Here is a 19,801-nt window from a genome sequence, read left to right as displayed (position 1 = left end):
AGAATAATTGAAATGTTCTCTGACCTGTTTAAGAACATTAGGGGACCTATTTTGATTAATTTCAAATTTTTTAAATAAGAGAGATGGGATTAAAAATAAAATCAGAGTTGAGACTTAATATCTCATTTCAAGGTCCTGGATGATTATAACTTTATTATCAAAAGGTTTTTCTATTGTTGAAAATACAGTAGAACCATGAACAACGTGGGTTTGAAGAGTGCAGGTTCACTGATACACAGATTTTTTTCACCAAATACATACTACTACAGAATCTGGGGTTGGTTGAATCTACAGATGTAGAATCCTATATAAGGAGGGCAGACTATAATGTCATACTGGAAATTTTTTTTTTTTTTGTCTTTTTGCCTTTTCTAGGGCCGCCCTTTCGGCATAGGAAGGTTTCCAGGCTAGGAGTCTAATTAGAGCTATAGCCTCTGGCCTACACCACAGCCACAGCAACGCAGGATGCGAGCCACATCTGCGACCTACACCACAGCTCACGGCAACGCCGGATCCTTAACCCACTGAGCAAGGCCAGGGATCGAACCTGCAACCTCATGGTTCCTAGTCGGATTCATTAACCACTGAGCCACGACGGGAACTCCCATACTGGAATTTCTGACTGTGTAGCCAGTTGGTGGCCCAAACCCTCATTGCTCAAGGATCGACTGTAAAACTATCTTAATGTTCTTAGTAATTATTTTTACTACTAAAATAATTCATACTTAATAATAATAAGTGGTGGTTACTATGCATATTACCCCCAAATATCTAAAGCAACAGTTTAAATGAATATGAAGGAAAATAAATACTTAGAAGTATGTCATCAAAGTTTTTTTCTTCTCATTAAAAATCATCATATATTTTGGATTAATTATAGAGTAAAACAAAGCTTAAAACATATACCATATTTTTATTTAAAAATGAATATTTTGTTGACTTAAATACAGGCAGTGTTGCATTAATTGGAGTTTTGAGAACTTTTAGAAAATAGGAATGGTGCAATTATATTTTATATAAGAATAACATTTTTATTTTCCACAATCATAGTGATCTGATTTGGGGTTATTATTTCAAATAATAGCAACTCTGGAGTTCCTGCTGTGGCACAATGGGTCAAGGATCTGGCATTGCTCTAGCTGTAGCTTAGAACTTCCATATGCCGTGGGTATATGGAAAAACAAAACAAAACTAAAACGCCCGTACAAGCCTAAGAGTTTAACACATCTTTTGTGTTTTCATCAAGTACCGTTTATCAGGATCCCATCTGGGCTTTGTTTCTAGGAAAAATAAAGAAACAACCTCATCACAGTGCTACATTCAGAGTTCAAGAGAGATTATAAGTAGAAACCCATATTTGTCTGAGGATCTGGAATTTGTGTCTTAACTAAACTTGATGAGGCCAGAGTGACATTTTGTGGCCTTTCTGTCCTTATCCTGAGGTTCTGCGTTGCTGGGATGGGGAGAAATGAAGCTTATGGAAGATGATCTAGCATCCACATCGTAGTTGCCAGGCAGTCTTACCTTGTACCCATGGGCAAGTTATTTCACCTTCTGAGCCCTTAATTATTAATCTTGGAACATAAGAGTATGATAGGTGTGAAAACAGATATGAAAGAAAAAGGCAAAAACTGACCCTTGAAGTGCATGGAAGACTGGCAAAAACTACTGAATTATGTCCCAGTATCAAACCATGGAGGAGTTCCCGTTGTGGTGCAGCAGAAATGAATCTGACTAGTATCACATGCGATCCCTGGCGTGCTCAGTAGATCAGTGATCTGGTGTTGCCGCAAGCTGTAGTGTAGGTCACAGACTTGGCTCGGATCCCTAGGAACCTCCATATACTGTGAGTGCAGCCCTAAAAAGCAAAAAACAAAACAAAACAAAACCCACCAAACAAACAAAAAACATGTGGAAAAACTCTCCTCTCTGGCTGGCTGCAGCTGGGTCGAATTTTGAATGTAAGGGGTGATGAAATAATCGAATGATGGAACAAGCTAGATGAGATTAACACAGGAAAGCTTCCTATGCGGGGCTCCGAGGGAGGGGAATCTATACACCATCCGTCAGCCAAGATAGTATTGATTTTGTAAGATCCAGAGTTCACAAATTACTTAGCGTACCCCAGGCAGAAGGGTGGGTGTGTGTGTGTGTGTGTGTGTGTGTGTGTGTGTGTGTGTGTGTGTGTTGTCATGGCGGAGAAACGATTAACTCTTAAGAGTTGCCCTAATCAGGGTTCAGGTGGTGATGACATAGCTTGCCCTTCCTTAGATACAGACCTGCACTAATTTCGATCTGCTTCCTTTCCATGGCATAGGAGCAGGGACTTAATGCCAGACCCCCTGAGTCTGATGCCTAGTCCTGCTATTTTTGTCAGGGACCCTGTCAGAGCTACTTAAGTGCCGTATTCCTGGGTTTTCCCTCCATAAAATGAGGATGATACGGGTACCAACCTCAAAGACTCTAGCGGAGCTTCAGTAGGTCAGCGGATGCATGTCAATAATTTAGAATGCTCTGGAACTCAATACATGATAAGCATGAGCAGTAATGGTCATGGTATAATCCATCATGTAACTTATTCAAGCACTTTCCAGAGCTCCCCTCGTGGCTCAGTGGGTTAAGGACCCACGTAGTGTCCTTGAGGATGCGGGTGCGATCGCTGGTCTTTCAGTGGGTTAAGGATCTGATGTTGCCACAAGCTGCGGCCTAAGTCACAGATGTAGCTCAGATCCTGCATTGTTGTGGCTATGGCATAGGCCTGCAGCTGCAGCTCCAATTCGACCCTGAGCCTGGGAACTTCCATATTCCAGGTGTGCCTTTAAAATAGAATTAAAAAAAAAAGACAAAAAAAAAAAGACTTTCCCATGTACATTTTGCTTTGAGTCTATCTGAGTCTCTTAAGGAAGCGAGGCTCAGAGAACTCACGTAATTTCCCAGACCCCAGTCTAGTAAACGCTGGACAGCTGGGCTAGAGCCCCCTGCCTCTAACTCTAATCTTAGTCAAGTGAGGGTTTCTTTTTTTGCCCATAGAGTAGACTGGATTCTTGCCCAGAAGTAGGGCTATATGGGAAGTCGTAACTCAAAAATCAAGGGGAAAATGTGAACTTGCTGGCTCTCCCCCCCACCCCCGCCCCCAATAGCCCCTGCCTCGCCATCTGGTCACCCCCCTACACCCTCCCATTACCACCCCTCACCATCCCCTGCTCTGCCCCAGAAGCTCCAGAACGGCAACCTGCCAACTGAGCTTTCAAGGAATCGAGTCCTGTTCTAACACACAGCCATCTCTGTACCTTCAGGAATGAGGGGAGATTCTTACTTCCTTGGCATGAGGAGCCTGGGGCAGCAGGAGCATATCCCAGAAGATGGAGGCCTCTTCTTGCTCTGCTGCATAGACCGGGATTGGGCTGTGACTCAGTGCTTCACGGAGGAGGCCTTTCAAGCAATCACGGACTTCAATGACCTCCCCAACTCGCTGTTTGCCTGCAACGTCCACCAGTCGGTGTTTGAAGGGGAAGACAGCAAGGTAAGGACCTTTCTGCTCCTGAAGCAGGGGAGACGTGGCCTTATCTCCGCTCGCATCCAGTATTTCCTTTGCTCCTTGGTGGTTGATGTTTGGAAGTTTTTGAAAATGTTTACTTGGTGCTCTTATTGGCGTGCCTTGCAAGAGCAGAAAAGCCTGTGCTATCATGGTTGACCTTGGGGGGTACACAGGAGGTCTTCCTTGAGACGGTGTTGAATCGAATCTGCAAATCGAACAAAACAGTGGCACTGGGAATGGGGATGGCAGGCGATTCCGTCTTGGGCTGGGAAACAGACATGGTAAATAAAAAGGGAAAAGTGTTACTTGCCCCTATTCTGCTCAAAACTTCATTTGCCTCTCCCCGCACAGCCCAAGCTCTCTTTCACCCCTCTTCTTCTTGCAATTTGATGACTGTTCTAAAAATAGCTTCTTAAATTGGGCCCCAAGTCCAGCAGCACTTATGGGAAAGGTAAGTTGATTGGCCAACTGAGTCTTGCTTTGCTCGCAGATACCACAGTGGGTGAAATTGTTTTGGATGTAAGAATTTGCATGAAAATGCTGAGCTCCTTGATTGGAAATAATCAGGGAATGAAGTTGTCACTGTACACGCCCTTTACAGTAGAGGAAGCTTCCTTTTCTTTTTTTTCCCTGTCTTTTTAGGGCCACACCCGTGGCCTATGGAGGTTCCCGGGCTAGGGGTGGAGTCTGAGCTGTAGCCACCGGCCTACAGCACAGCCACATCAACTCAGGATCCGAGCCATGTTGGCGACCTACACCACAGCTAACGGCAACACCAGATCTTAACTCACTGTGGGAGGCCAGGGATCGAACCCGTGTCCTCATAGATGCTAGTCAGATTTGTTTCCCCGAGCCACGATGGGAACTCCGGAAGCTTCCGTTTTAAGAGCAAACCTGACTTAGTGTAGGTATTCTTGGAAATCAGAGTAAATATTCCTCTCAGAGGTCTTTCTAAAGTTCACTTCAGATTTCTCTGACCTTTTAAGCAGAGGCTCTGAATCGATCAAACCTTCCCTTGGGGATGGGGGGGGGCTCTAATTGTAAATATTCACTGTCGCGCTATGTGGTAAAACATGGCCAACATTTGGGGAGGAAAGGGACCTTTTTTCCTAAAGTCTGGCCCTGTGTGAGATTAAAAATAGGATTTATGATTGCCGTTTCACCAACACGGGCTGTTTTTGCCAGCTGCTAAAGTCCAAACTCTGTCGCTTGAACACAGTGACTGGAAATCTCTGCTCTGGAGTTTATTGGTTTTGTAAGCAATCCTTATAGCCCAGAGGGTTAGGAATTGTTTCAAGCCTTATAAAGATAGCTTGATAATGATAATTATTTTGGAGCTGAATGATTGAAATGATGGGCTCAAAAATAGCTTGAAGTCCAAGGAATTGTATGTGGTTAGAACCTCCAGAGCTATGATCACCAGATTATTTGATGTAAGAAAGTGATGTACAGCCTCTTAGAAAGAAACTGGGAATTTTGCTCTTGGATTATAACCAGGTTATAATGGATTATAGTTTATTCAGAGCAAGTCATTGCCCCTGAAATCTATCTGAGATTAACCATGAAACAAAGTTCCCTGTTTCCTTGTTCTGTCCTCTATTTAAGTATCAACTATTAGAAGGATTTTCCTTAGAGGTTTAATGGGTTTTTTTTTCTTTTTTCTGATGAAATGCTTAGCAGCAGATTGAAACAAGAAGGTTTACAAAGGAGCCGATCTCATTCAGGAGAGCTGCTCAAGAATGGCTGATCAGGGAGTTCCCACTGTGGCTCAGCAGTAAGAAACCCGACTAGTGTCCATGGGGATGTGGGTTCCATCCCTGGCCTCGCTCAATGGGTTAAGGATCTGGCGTTTCTGTGAGCTGTGGTGTAGGTCGACTCGGATGAGGCTCGGATCCTGAGTTGCTGTGGTGGTGGCATAGACCGGCAGCTATAGCGCCAACTTGACCCCTAGCCTGCGAACTTCCATATGCCTTGGGTGTGGCCCTCAAAAGACAAAAAAGAAGAAAAAAGAAAAAAGAATGGCTGATCAGCTGAGCCAGAATGGTTAGAATTGGTAGAAAGACCAAAACGTGGCGTGAGTTCACACATCTCCTCTGATATTCAGGTGTGTGATTGAGTAACGAATTGCCACATATTCTCATTTAATTTGTATACAAAGTGGATACATTGCAGTTGGAAACATAGTCTTGGGCTTTAAAGTGAACTTGCTAAAAAAATATATATTGAGGTGAAATCAATAAGAAGTAGTTCAGTGGGACCAGTTTCACACGATGTCAGGCACATTTTTATACCCAAGGAGGTGAATTTTATAATTGGCTAGTGTCTGCTTTACCTGTTAAATGAAACAAAAAGTCTTCCACTTGGGTGCAATTTTATAGCCCCCACTTGTAGAGTATCTCCAAGATATCAAATAATCTGATGCATATTCAGTTTTAATTATATGTATAGTGTTTAAGGGTGACAGAGCAAGATGATCAAATATCAAATAAATTGATAAATAGACACGGGATCACTGGGATTCTAGGGGGAAAAATGTGTTTGGGGAGCCTCACGGTTCCCATTTTTACTGCCACATGTTTCTCTTCACGTTCCAGATTCCTCTCTTCTCTTTACCTCCGTTTTGTTGCCTACAATCTTTAGAAAACTCACTGGTCTTGTCCCGCATCCTTATAGCCTTCCCACAGGGTTCAAAGTTCATGAATCGGAGTTCTGGTGATGGTTATCTTTGCCAAAGGGTGGGCACGTGAGGCCCTGTGCTAAGTTGGTAGGAGATGTTTTCAGGTAGAGGGAGAAGAATCAGAAACGCTTCCCAACACTTGTATTTGCCTGTGGGCAAGGCTGGCTGTGGGGGCTGCCTAACATATTTGGCTTTGGGAAGATGCCTTCAGTAGCCTGCAGTTATCAGGGAGATAAGACATCAGACATGATGCTTAGTTTTCATTTCAGAGGCTCCAGCAGGTAGGTGGTAACTTATGTAACTTGTTTTGGCCAAATTCTTTCTTTTTTTGCATTAATTTACCTTTGATTCTTCTTTCACTCCTCCTCCTTCCCACCCTCTCTTTCTCTCTTTCTTTCTTTTCAGGGCCAAACCTGAGGCACATGGAGGTTCCCAGGCTAGGGGTCAAATTGGAGCTGTAACTGCCGGCCTACACCACAGCCACAGCAACATGGTATCTGAGCTGCATCTGCGACCTACACCACAGCTCATGGCAGCAAAGGATCCTTAACCCACTGAGCAAGGCCAGGGATGGACCCCACATCCTCATGGATACTAGTCAGATTCCTTTCTGCTGAGCCATGAGGGGAACTGCCAAATCATTGTTTCTTAATACTGATGGACTAGAGTTTACCTTGTTTGTTACAATTATTATAAAGCTACATTTTTCACTTCCATAGCTGGGTGGGAATAAAAACTCTTGCTCTCTGGCTATCACCATGAAGTCTGGCTGTAATCTCTTCTCTATTTTCCCATCTGTCTGAGACGCTTTTCCTAAGCTCTTTTCCTTATTGAGGAAATTTGGAAAATACTCACTTGGACTGCTCTTAATAGAGATAACAGCACACGATATGGTGCTGGTTTATGCTTGTTTCTTCTTACCAATGTGATAAATATTCTGAAATGCTCATTTCTGCTCTCCTATTTAAAGTCTAAGTTCTGACACCTAAAGAACATTTTTTTTTTTCCCCCAAACAGCTTCATGAGGCCATGATGTTCACTCCAATTTTCTGGTAGGCAGAATTCCGTGAGATTGTATTTTGATTTGATGCTTTTTGCAAGGAGTGAGCACATACTTCAGGGTGGCTTGTTGTGGTCCAGATGGTTGAGATTTGTTTACATAACACAAAGGAGAACCAGAGCTGGAGGAAATTGGCATCCGAAACCAATAAATGCAGCTTGCTGTTTGCATGCTACAGCTTGCAGCATAAATATTTTTGTATGAAACACATTTAGAACTGGGATCTTCACAGCAGGCAACGCCTAAAAGTTATTAGGGGTCCATAACCATTAGCATTCTCCCCTGGACTGCCTTTCTGGATCCAGCTGGGCTGCAAAAGTCATCTTAAGAAAGGTGAGGCTGGAGGGGGCCACCCTTCGGGCTGCCCTGTGTCTGTGCTGAAGATGGATAAGGGTTCGCTCCATGGTTCATTGGCACTCACAAGAGGCCAAAGGGGAAGAGTGAATCAACTACCGTAAGATCTTTAGGGGAGTTCCATTGTGACTCAGTGGAAACGAATCCGACTAGTATCCATGAGGGTGCTGGTTCGATCCCTGTCCTTACCCAGTGGGTTAAGGATCTGGCATTGCTGTGGCTGTGGAGGCTGGTGGCTATAGCTCCTATTCAACCCCTAGACTGGGAACTTTGATATGCTGCGGGTATGGCTCTAAAAAGCAAAAAAAAAAAAATCTTTAGCTAAATTCAGTTCAATGAGGAGAAGCCCAAAAGGTCAGTTGTTATTGACCTCCAAAAATTTTGATATCCTTTAGTTTAATAAGAACAACAACAACAATAATAATAATAGCAAACCTTACATAGCATGTAATGAAGTGCTGGGGACCCTTCCCAATGTTTTTTAGACATTCCACCCTTAAATCACCATGACAACCCTGGCAGGAAGGTATCTTTCTGCCTCTGCCTCCCGGGTGCATGGCAGGTTTGTATGCCCTGGGTCCTTCTGGCTAATTCTGCTCAAAGTATAAGTGGAAGTGACCCACCATGCCGATTGCAGGCTAAGCATTTAATTACCAGTGGTTGACCCTGAAGAATGTTCTTTTCACTCTGCTCAAGCAACGGGCATTGTGCCAGATGTGCCACTAGGCAGTTGAGACCACGGAGTGAGGCCAAGGATGACACAAAGCAGGGTCCTGGCTGACCCGTGATAAACGTGCAATGTGACAACCCAATGATGAAAGCCTTTGTTGCTTTAAGCCACTGGGATTTGGGTGTTTGTTGTTAGCCTGTAACTTAGTCCATCTGGGTTGATACAGGTACTATGATTAGCCCCACTTTTCAGATGAGGACACTGAGGCACAAAGAGGATGCCCCTGGTTTCACAGCTGATAGTGGCAGAACAGGCATTCCAACCTCAGCTTCCAAGCCAGAGTCTGGGCTCTTAACCTTTATACAGTCCTGCCTCTTAACCTACAACATGGGAAATGGGTATGATAGTTGCTGGCTCTGAGGCTGCCCTGGTGAACAGACAGCATAAACTCCTTGGATTCAAGTCTGCCAAAGAAAACAATTCCAGTAAGGAGACAAACATGATAAATCCAGTGATGCTAAATCAAAGGGCATTTAATATACATTTTCAACTATATTCACTGCCTTATGCACACACACACACACTCAGAGGCACACAGACACACACATGTGCACGATTTTCTTATTGTATCTGCTATGCTTTGTCTTTTAAATAAGTGCGCATTTCTGCCAACCATTAAAGACTATATCCTACCAGGAAGGGCATAAGATCAGAGACCAAGTGCTACTGGGTACATAGGCTTTGTGCTTCTCACAAATGGATCATCTCAGTGCCTTGGGTGTGGCTGGGTTGTCTATTCAACACTATATATGTATATGTATATATATATTGTCGTTTTGGCCACCCTGCGGCATATGGAGCTCCCTGGCCAGGGATGGGAGCCACAGTTTCATCCTAAGCCCCAACTGCAGCAACACCGGTTCCCTAACCCACTGCGCCCAGCTGGGCATTGAACCTGTGTCCCAGTGGCTCCCAAGACACCACTGATCCTGTTGTGCCCCAGGGAGAGATCCCAAAGGTGTATATTTTTCATTCAAGCTACCACTCATAGAAACCAGCTCCTTCTAGAGCTCGGCTGAGGAAACTGACCTAGTCCAGCACTGGCAGCCCTATGAGAGCATCCTCAAGGACTTTCAGCGTTAACTCTGCTTCTTTGCGATTTTGACTTAACTCCCCGCACAAGACTGGCCCTCACTTCAGACTTCAGTTTGTAGGGGGTTGCAAATGTCCACTTTGTCCTTTACAACTAATTGCAGGTCCACAACCTCTTGTCTATAGTCCTGAAATCTGAAAAGCTCTGAAGACTGAGAGTTTTCTTCATAACCCATTTTAAGACAGAAACCTCACTTGACCCAATTCCTTCAGAATCTAACCAGGACTGATGAGAAGCTTCTTCCAGTGTGAATATTCATCCATCTCTTTGCAAAAATATGCCTGTTTTTAACCACAGCGGGGGTGGGGGCGGGGGGGCGGGGTTGCCCCAGACCTTGCTAGAACGTTACACAACATGAGCCGTGTCTATCGTATGGCATTCTAAATCCCCCAATTCTGGCCTCCCAAGCATATCAGCCCCTAAGAATTTCAGACAGTGGGTTGTGAACCTATAGAATACATACCAATACACCCACACCCCGTGTTCAAAAAGAAGAGTGAATGCACTGCTGTAATCTGAAGAGGCATCAAGAAGGGCGATTACATAGATTTTCCCCATAAAGAGATACTTGTGTCTATCAGAAATAAAGGATAGGGAGAAGCTAGGATGGGCACGGGGCATGGATACCACCTGTGTGACCTTCCTGAGTCAAGGTCAAACTCTGAGTCTCCTTCTTTGAGGGTCTATAGTTGAAAGCCTCTAGCCTTGACTTACTGTCACTGCTGGTCCTGCCCTCATCCTTTCACCTGGTTCCTGACTAATGGTCTGGTCTGGGTCCAGAGGAAAGTCTCCTAGCCCATCAAGGAGATAGCTCCTGTTCCACACACGTGGTTTTCTCAACTCCGTGGCACTTCCGTTGTAAAATATTTATGCCACCTCCGCATATTCTGCTTCTCTTCACTTGTACTTTTCCTCTCTGGATTCTGAAGTGCTAGAAGGCAGGCACAATTCGTATTCCTCTTCATTGTATTTCTGGCACCTGCTGGATCTGACACAAAGTAGGTACTCCATTAATAATGAGTTGGACCTCCACCTCAGTGGGACTAAATTAAGATGCAGAGGAATGACTTTGCCAGGATGGGCTGATAAATGAGAGAAACAGCTAAGCGTGGAGTGAGGCCTCTGGACGTTTAAGTCTGGTTCATTACCCACTGTGCATACACTGCTCTCTTTAAATTCCACCACGAACAGGTTCTAGAACTCAAGCTCGCTGTCCATCAGCCTAACATCCAAGTCAAAACGTGGCAGGCAGACAGAACTCAGGTGATTCAACAGCAAGGCTCAAATGATCTGTAAACGCATTGAGTCCATGTCACGCTTGTAGTTATGACACTCACATGAATAAACCTGTATTATATGTCAATTTATAGTTACATAGTATTTTATTTTATTTTGTCTACATAGTATTTTAAATGTCTAGAGGTGACTTGACCTATTTAAAATAGTGATCAGAGTAAAAATTAGAGGTGTCTTAAACACGTGCTTCCTATTCCGAGGGAAGAAAAGAAAAAAGGCAATAAGGAAGGATGAAATCCGGTGCCTTCGGAAGACCTTAGGAAACTTATTATGGGGATGGTTTAAGGCTTGTTGAAAAATTCACGCTGAGGGAGTTTCCTGGTAGCCTAGCAGTTAAGGATCACGTGTTGTCACTGCTGTGGTGCTGGCCGAGAACTGTGTGCCTTGGGCATGGCCAAAAAAAAAAAAAAAAAAATTCATGCCAAGGATCTGTAGCAAAAGATGAGTAAGCGGATAGCAATTTACAGCAGTTTAAATGACATTGAATGGGTTAAAAAAGTAAAAATGAAGGAAAAAAAATCATCAAAATAAAAACAAAGGAAACTACTATGACTTGGTGGTAGGGAGGTAATAACCAGGCATTAATTTTAAATATTAAAGCAGAAAACTGTTAAATTAGATGCCAAACAGTCAAGGACTATTTAGGAGTTTCACTGTTTCTCTTGTGTCATCTTTTAGAGGTGGAGGTAACACGTATAGATTTGTTTGTTGTTTTAAAGGATGTTTCAGCTAAAAAGAGACAATGATTGCACGTCATTGTGCTAAGCTGGTCCTGTTTTCTCTTTTTCCGGACGGTGACTGGGAACCGTAATTAGTCACTGCTAATCACTTGGGGACACCAGCCAGATGAGAGCCCAGCGTGGGGCAGATTTGAAAGCTGCTGTAGGACATTCCCTGGAACCTTAACCTTTCTGGAAGTGCCTAAAATATTCCAGAACATATTTGGTGTCTTGCTTCTCCCATGGCGCTGAGTGACCCCCTGGGGCTCAGGAGCCTGACAAGCCACTGGAAATGGCCCACTTAACTACCTGGAAACATTTTGAGGCCGTGGGCAGAATTAAGCCTGAGGCCTAGAGAGCTGAGAGAGTTTGGTTTCTGTGCCAAAGCGTGGGTGAGCGTGGGTTCTTGATGACACCTGGGGGGATGGAGGGGGCACGGCTGCCATGCTCTGATTCATCTAAGATGCTGTAGAAAGGGTCATAGAGCTTTCTTTCTTTTTTGGAAAAATGAAAGGACTCAGACCTCAGTAGGTTTGATTTCCATCAGAGCTCCTGGTGGCCTGTGCAGGAGCCTGTGAATTGCTAGAAGGGTTCCCAGGGGCAGAAGTCGGCTGAGGGTGCACTGCCTGGGGCAAGGCAGGTGGATCTGTACGAATGGCACCCTTGCCTCTGGGCTGACGGGTGATAAAGCCTTGAACAAGTTGTGAGTGGCTTGACAGGTGGAGGGGAGACTGGATCTCATCCTCCACGCTTCTCCTGGGCCAGGTGCTCCTGGAGAACACAAAAGGCATATCTATCGCAGAGGGTCCAGTCTAAGGAGATCACTGTCAATTATTCCAAATTAAAAAGATTTATAAATGCAAGGATCACAATTGCATTCTGTTGCCTAATAACATCACTTTTTTTTCTTATTCTTTGCAGGGCCGCTCCCTCGGCATTTGGAAGTTGCCAGGCCAGGGGTCCATTTGGGGATGCAGCTGCCGACCTATACCACAGCCACAGCAACTCGGGATCTGAGTTGTGTCTGCGACCTACACCACAGCTCCCGGCAAGGCCAGATCCTTAACCCACTGAGCGAGGCCGGGGATCGAACCCGAGTCCTCATGGATACTAGCCAGGTTCATTACCGCTGCGCCAAGACGGGAACTCCAGAACATTGCTTTTTTAAGAGGTGATTTTGGAGATGGAGCTCAGGAGAAGGCCCCAGGGGAGAAGAAGCTGCATTTTTAGTTTTCCTTGCTCTCATCAGCAAAGATGGGCTGGGCCTTTACCTGGCCTTTCTCAGCTTTCTTCACTCTGGTCACAGGCTGGTGGCCATGACATTCTTAAACCAACTTAGAGATAACCCGAGAAAGTCAGAGAGTTTGGACATGAACTTTAAAAACTCCACCAGCGTATCCTTCACAGCAAGCCTGACATTTAGCTCAATGGATGAGATCAGTGTGACATGGACGATCTGAGCGCCAGTTCCATTAATACCGTGTGACATTTACCCCATCAGAGTGGCATTATTAGTGCATGGCTTATTATACATGTATTTGTGTATAATAATGTAGGTATTATTATCCATGTATTATTATCTACTCAACCAAACTCCGTACCTTTTAAGCAGAGTGACTATATAGAAACATAACACATGTAGTTTGTCTTTTTAACTTTGCCCAGTTTCTGGTAGTATTTCAGTGATGTTATATTTTACTGGGAATGTACTTTACAGCATAATAATTGTTTTAAACATAAAAGCCGGGCGTTCCCATTGTGGCTCCACTTTTTATGAACCTGACTAGGATCCATGAGGATGCAGGTTCGATCCCTGGCCTCGCCCAGTGGGTCAAGGATCCGACGTCGCCTTGAGCTGTGGTGTAGGTTGAGACATGGTTTGGATCCTGCGTCACTGTGGCTGTGGTGTAGGCTGGCAGCTGCAGCTGTGATTTGACCCCTAGTCTGGGACTTCCACATGTTTCTGGTGTGGCCCTAAAAAGACAAAACAATAACAACAACAACAAAAAAACAAAATAAAACATAAAATTCATCATCTCTATCAATGTTTTGAGGGAGAGACCCATCACTAAGATACATAACATAGTTAAGATTTTTCATCAAACATGTCAAAATATCATATCTTGTTCTTTGTTCAAAACCTACAGTTTCCCATCGGATTTATTGCTATTATTAACTCTCAACTATTTCGTATATTATTCATACTTAGAGTTCACCACCTTATCAGATAGTCTAGTTGGACCGCATGATTGTAAGTATCTCGGGGGCAGCAGGACAAGCTCCTTGTCCTCCTGTGCCCTATGGTGTCCAGCACAGCTCTGGATGGAACACGGGTCCCGAAAGGGAGGCAGGCGAGCCAGTGGAGATTTGGGTTCAGATGCACTTGGGTCCAAATCCACCTCATCAGCATAGCAATTACATGACCTTGACCAGCCTAACTTCTTTGACTCTCAGTGTCCTCTTTGGTGAGATGGGTTAACTATACCTTCTTTTTTTTTTTTTTTCTTTTTGCCATTCCTAGGGCTGCTCCCACGGCATGTGGAGGTTCCCAGGCTAGGGGTTGAATCGAAGCTGTAGCCGCTGGCCTACACCACAGCTCACAGCAACACCAGATCCTTAACCCACTGAGCAAGGCCAGGGATCGAACCCACAACCTCATGGTTCCTAGTCGGATTCGTTAACCACTGAGCCACGACGGGCACTTCCTCTGTTGTGTGCTTAAATGAGGCAATATGGTTAGACGAGGTGGCCCAAGACTCCATCTTCTTGGTCAACATTGGTCCTTTCCTCTTTCTCTTTCATTCTTCTCCCCACCCTGTAAACCTGTGACTCTCTCTGGTTCCAGGAAGAAAGAACTTTTCTAAAAACGTTAGCTTGGAGTTCCCATCATGGCACAGTGGTTAACGCACCATTAGGTTTCGGGTTCGATCCCTGGCCTCGCTCGTGGGTTAAGGATCCAGCATTACCGTGAGCTGTGGTGTAGGTCACAGAGGTGGCTCAGATCCCGAGTTGCTGTGGCTGTGGTATAGGCCGGCGGCTACAGCTCCAATTTGACCCCTAGCCTTGGAACCTCCACATGCCTCGGGAGCAGCCCTGGAAAAGGCAAAAAGACACACACGTACACACACGCAAAAAACAAAAACATAAACTGGTTTGTTTCACTTATATGTGGAATCTTTAAAAAAAAAAAAAAGATACAAATGAACTTATTTGCAGAGCAGAAACAGACTTACAGACTGAAAACAAACTTACGGTTACCACAGGGGACAGGTAGGGGCAGAAGAGGGATGGACTGGAGGTTTAGAATTGACATACACAGTGGACATGGAGGTATATGGAATAATTGGCCAATGGGGACCAGCTAGATAGCGCAGGGAACTCTACCCAATCCTCTGTGATCATGTGTGGGAGGAGAATTTGACAAAGCGTGGGTGTGTGTCCATGCATAACTGAATCGCTTTGTTGTACAGCAGAAATGATCTCAACCTTGTACCTCACTTGTGCCTCAATAAAGCGTTAAAAATGAAAAAAAAAAAAATACGTAGCCTTGGATGAAAGAAGCAACCCTGAGTAGCGATGTCGTGAGCCCCAAGGGAAGTCCACTCCATGGATGACAGCAAGGCTTCCTTTGGCCAGCTCTTTGTAGCATCCTAATGAAACTGTCTTCTCTGTCATGGCCTTCAGTGCCAAGAAGGTTTAATCTCAGTAGCTGCCACGTGAAAACTGCTTCTGCCTCTGTTGTAGGACGTGTGTTGTTCACTATTCCCCACAGAAGGTTCAGGTGCTCTATTTCTTTCAGAATATAGTTCCAAGAAAACTTTGTTTACCCTGGGGGAACTGGTAGTTTTCTCAATAGGAGAATTATGTAATTTACATGTCCCAGGGAACTCAGAATAAAAATTAATACTCAGCCATAGCCACTCTATTTACTCTCATTGCTGTTGATATTCTGTTTCTCTTGTACTAACTGAATCATGTTTGAATGTGTGTAAAACATTTTTCTGAATTATGTGATCAACGTGTATTCACTTTTTTTTTTTTAATGGCCACACCCGCAGCAAATGGAAGTTCCCAAGCCAGGGATCAGATCGAAGCCGCAACTGTGACCTGTGTCACATCTGTGGCAACACTGGACCCTTTAACCCACTGCACCAGGCTGGGGATGGAACCAATGCCTCCGCTGTGACTCAACCCACTGCAGTTGGCTTCTTAACCCACTGCACCCCAGTGGGAACTCCAATTTTGTTCATATTTTTGTGTTCACATTGTGTTATGACACAATTGTCTTTGAAGATGTAAGGAGTCTGGCCAGGAGTCACTAAGGTGTGTTTTGCAAATGTTTTAAATTCCACTGTGAATCCAAAAATCACTGAAATTAGTAGATTATATATTTTTAGAATAACACACACCTACACATATAATTTTTGTTTTTGCTATCACTCACATTATTTGGAGGAATAGTTTTTAAACATCTTCAAGGAAAAAATTCAACTTGGCCATCACAAATGTGTGTTTTTAGAAAAGTACCTGGTCAGGTAACAGTTTCTTAAATTTGATCGTTATGCTAGTATTAATTTGTGAGAAAATGGACACATATAAACCATTTGAGTGATATGTGTACTTAGGTTTGTTTTTATACTCAGTCCGTCTGCTTTTGTAACCCTCGAGTCCTAGAGCCAAATTATTTCCTGGGAAGGTGCTGCAATAGCCTGACACCTGAGGTTTTTTTAATTCTTTCCTGCAAATAGGCTATTTTCCTCCTTGCTATTGTGGTTCTCTCCGGGTGCAAACCTTGGAACAGAAGTCCACTTACAGGGAATCACTGTCGGTGAAGTTCAAGGCTTTGAAAGGCACGTAGAAGAAAGGAATTTAGCTCTTCAAATAGCCTCTGTTGGAAGATTCAGAGAATGAGAATCTTCAGTGTCAGAAACCTGGCGCGGATAACTGGCTTTCATTATATCTGCTTCCTCCAGATAGTCCTGCTCTACACGTGGGAGTCAGGAAGGTGAGGACAGCGTGATATAGAAAGAGGAGGAGGAGTTCCTGTCATGGCGCAGTGGAAACAAATCTGACTAGGAACCATGAGGTTGTGGGTTTGATCCCTGGCCTCGCTCAGTGGGTTAAGGATCCGGCGTTGCTGTGGCTGTGGCGTAGGCCGGAAGCTGTAGCTCTGATTTGACCTCTAGCCTGGGAACCTCCATATACCGAGGGTGTGGCCCTAAAAAAAAAAAAAAAAAGAAAGAAAGAAAGAGGAGGAGACAAAGCGCCTGTGCAGGCCTTTGCCCTGCTTGCTGTCAACACCTGAGCTCCCAGCTCCGGTGGGGTTGGCTCCCCACTCTCAACAAGCATCTCTGAGTCCACGTGTCTGAGCAAGTAGGGTCCCTTTCAAAGGGCTCCTTTTTTGGCATCATTGATAGCGCATTCTTTGCAGTGTTTCCAGTAGTGCAAAGCCTTTGTGTTTAGGGTAGATTTGAGGTTGTGGGAGCAAGCCATTCAGAGCCATGCGCGGTGATTCAGGAGGTGAACCAACCCGAGTCAAACCATTTTTGTTTAATAAGAACATGCACAAGACACTGGAATGAGAAATAGCTTCAGAATCATAGGAATGATTTTCTTGCGGAGCTTGGGAACTGATGCTGGGGAATTCCAGAAATGCACCAGGAAGGCATTGCTGCCACAAGGTCACTTTTTTGAAAAAAAAAAAAAAAAAAAAAAAGAAGAAGAAGAAGAAGCATTCAGCTGCCCCTGTGAGACCTACCTAATGTACTAAATAAGAAGCAGAGTTGATTCTTTAGGCCTATGTGTAACGTAGCCAGCCTCAACTCTCAAATCCCTGTCCCTTGTTCAGTTCCTTGCTGCACAAAGAAAGCCTGACAACAAACCCAATGGCCATGTGCTGACCAAGAATTCTCTTTTTATTTTTTTTTTATAATTGTAGCTTTCATTAGTTAATTAATTTTCTTTTTAGGGCTGCACCTGTGGCATATGGACGTTTCCAGGCTAGGGGTCAAATTAGAGCTGTAGCTACCGGCCTCCACCACAGCCATGGCAACAGCAGATCCAAGCTACATCTGAGACCTATGCCACAGCTTGTGGCAACGCCGGATCCTTAACCCACTGAGAGGAGCCAGGGATTGAACCCGCATCCTCATGGATACTAGTCAGGTTCTTACCCCCCTGAGCACATGGGAACTCCCAAGAATTCCCTTTTTAATAAACATACCCTCAGGAGATACTATATCCTGAGATAGCCTTAAGATCTATCCTAAGATAGCCTCAGAGAGCTAGTCTACATACCCAGGGAAGGGCAGTGACTCTTGAACATACTTGCAAGGGGAAAGAAGACTGTTTGAATCAATCTGCTCAGTCCGTCCATTGATTATTTCACCATTATTGAACAGCTATCTGCTCCACTCCAAGTACCACTCTTGGCCCTGGGAATACACAGATTGAACGAGATGCACGACCTCATGAGCTTTTTTTTTTTTTTGCCTTTTCTAGGGCTGCTTCCCATGGCATATGGAGGTTCCCAGGCTAGGGGTTGAATCGGAGCTGTAGCCGCTGGCCTACACCACAGCTCACAGCAACATCGGATCCTTAACCCACTGAGCAAGGCCAGGGATCGAACCCACAACCTCATGGTTCCTGGTCGGATTCGTTAACCACTGAGCCACAATGGAAACTCCATGACCTCATGAGCTTAATGGTGACTGAGTCTGATGACTAGAGGACAAGTTGGAGTAGCGAGAGACTGGGGTGGATGCAGCAGCCGGTAGGGGCGGAGGGAATGGGTCCCGTCAGAGGGGAAAACGAAGGTTCTGGAATCTCTGGGATGTACTTCTGTGTTCGGTTTCGAGCCCTACCCCGAGCCTAGATAGGAATCTCTACCTGGACCCATCTGTTGCCATGGAGTGCTGGCTTGGGGACTTGAGGACAGGATGCTTCAGGCCCGCCTCTCGTGTAATTGGCACGGCTGTCCTGTCTCACGGGGCCTGTTTGGACAGGACCACTGAGGGGCGAGGGTGGCAGAGGGGGAGACTTTGACCCTGGCCGGAGCTTTCCTTTGCGGCAAGCAGACCCAGCCACGGGGACAGGTGGCACACGGTGGAACATTTCCACTGTGACCTACCTGTCTTCATTTGCTCCGCCCACATGCACAGGGTTCGCCGTCCTCCAAAGAGGAGCTGTGAGCTTTTGCTTATTTTAAAAACTGCAACCTGTGAGGAGAGAGGGTGTTCTTTGACAACATGACATCACCGAAGCCTCTAGGTGTTGAGTCATCATTATTTTTAGGCAGCTCTCGGCTTTTTTTGGTAGTTCTAAGAATAGCCCTTGTAGTCTGGACGCTACAGAAAGTCACCTCAGTAAAGATCCTGTCGCCGCTCCACAGTGGGAATGGAATGTTTTCTTCCTTTCCAGAGCTCGCATTTTACCTCCCAAACATTCTTGCCCTTGTGGGTTTTCTGTGGTCAACTTGAAAACGGTATCCAGCGCTGTCACTTGAATTTGTTCAAACCTGTGTTAGACATCCTTATTGTTGTAAACAGTGGTGGCATGAACAACAAAGGAAAAAAACCTTTTCCTTCCTAAAGGGCTCCTGGTCATCTTTAGTCAGTGCCTGTTTGGTCTGCAAATAGCTTTATCAGTGACTTCACCCGTTTTTCAACATTTCAAAACCTGTGTCTATGCCTGGTGTTTTATGGATTAAGTGGCTTGAGATACCTCCCGGGAGGGGGTGGGCTTGGGGCTGCTGCTGTTGGCATCTAGGCAGGATCAACTGAAAGAAGCCAAAATAAATGTTGTTATAGGTTCTTAAACTAAATGAGCCTATAAATCGTAAACCATATTGGAACTTGACGACAGGGCAGTAAAACGGATGGAGCCAGCCCAGAAGTGGAACTTCGTGGGTCAATTCAGAGGCTGGTTTTCCCATTGCCTGTTCAGAGCATATGCCCAAATATGATCAATTTATTTTTTGTGGCGTTTGGAAGCCTGTAAGAGCACTAACGGCTCATGAGCTGAGCCAAATGCTGTTCTAACTGTAGCATCCAGGGAGGCAGCTGCTTGGAATAAAATGAGGTGGTTGTTTAATATTAGAGTGTACCTTTTGTGTCTGGATGTGACAGAAGGGCAGTCACATGACCTCTGTCTAAGGGCAGCTGAAAAGGACCAGTGCATGTGGTGGGCTGGCTTCCGAGCACAAGCCAGGAAACTATAGGTACTCTGACAGGCTTGGGTCTGCTTTGATTTTATTATATTATATTATATTATATTTTATTTTATTTTTTCTTTTCTTTTCAGGGCCACACCTCCGGCATATGGAAGCTCCCAGGC

General features: G+C 44.8%; 1 protein-coding gene across 2 annotated transcripts in view; it reads left to right on the top strand.

Annotated features, from left to right (window-relative positions):
* The window catches only part of RCAN2 (regulator of calcineurin 2), a 303,056-nt gene that overhangs the window by 52,550 nt on the left and 230,705 nt on the right, over positions 1 to 19,801 (top strand). For both annotated transcript variants that reach the window (XM_021098802.1, XM_021098801.1), the window contains exon 2: positions 3,297 to 3,523. In XM_021098802.1, coding sequence (XP_020954461.1) covers positions 3,299 to 3,523 — 225 coding nt within the window. In that variant the 5' untranslated portion in view covers positions 3,297 to 3,298. The remainder of the gene's footprint in view (positions 1 to 3,296; positions 3,524 to 19,801) is intronic.

Source organism: Sus scrofa, chromosome 7, assembly GCF_000003025.6.
Source record: "Sus scrofa isolate TJ Tabasco breed Duroc chromosome 7, Sscrofa11.1, whole genome shotgun sequence".
NCBI classification, from domain to species: Eukaryota; Metazoa; Chordata; class Mammalia; order Artiodactyla; family Suidae; genus Sus; species Sus scrofa.
The sequence above is the reverse complement of the archived record's forward strand: the minus strand, read 5'-3'. Positions and strand labels throughout refer to the sequence as shown.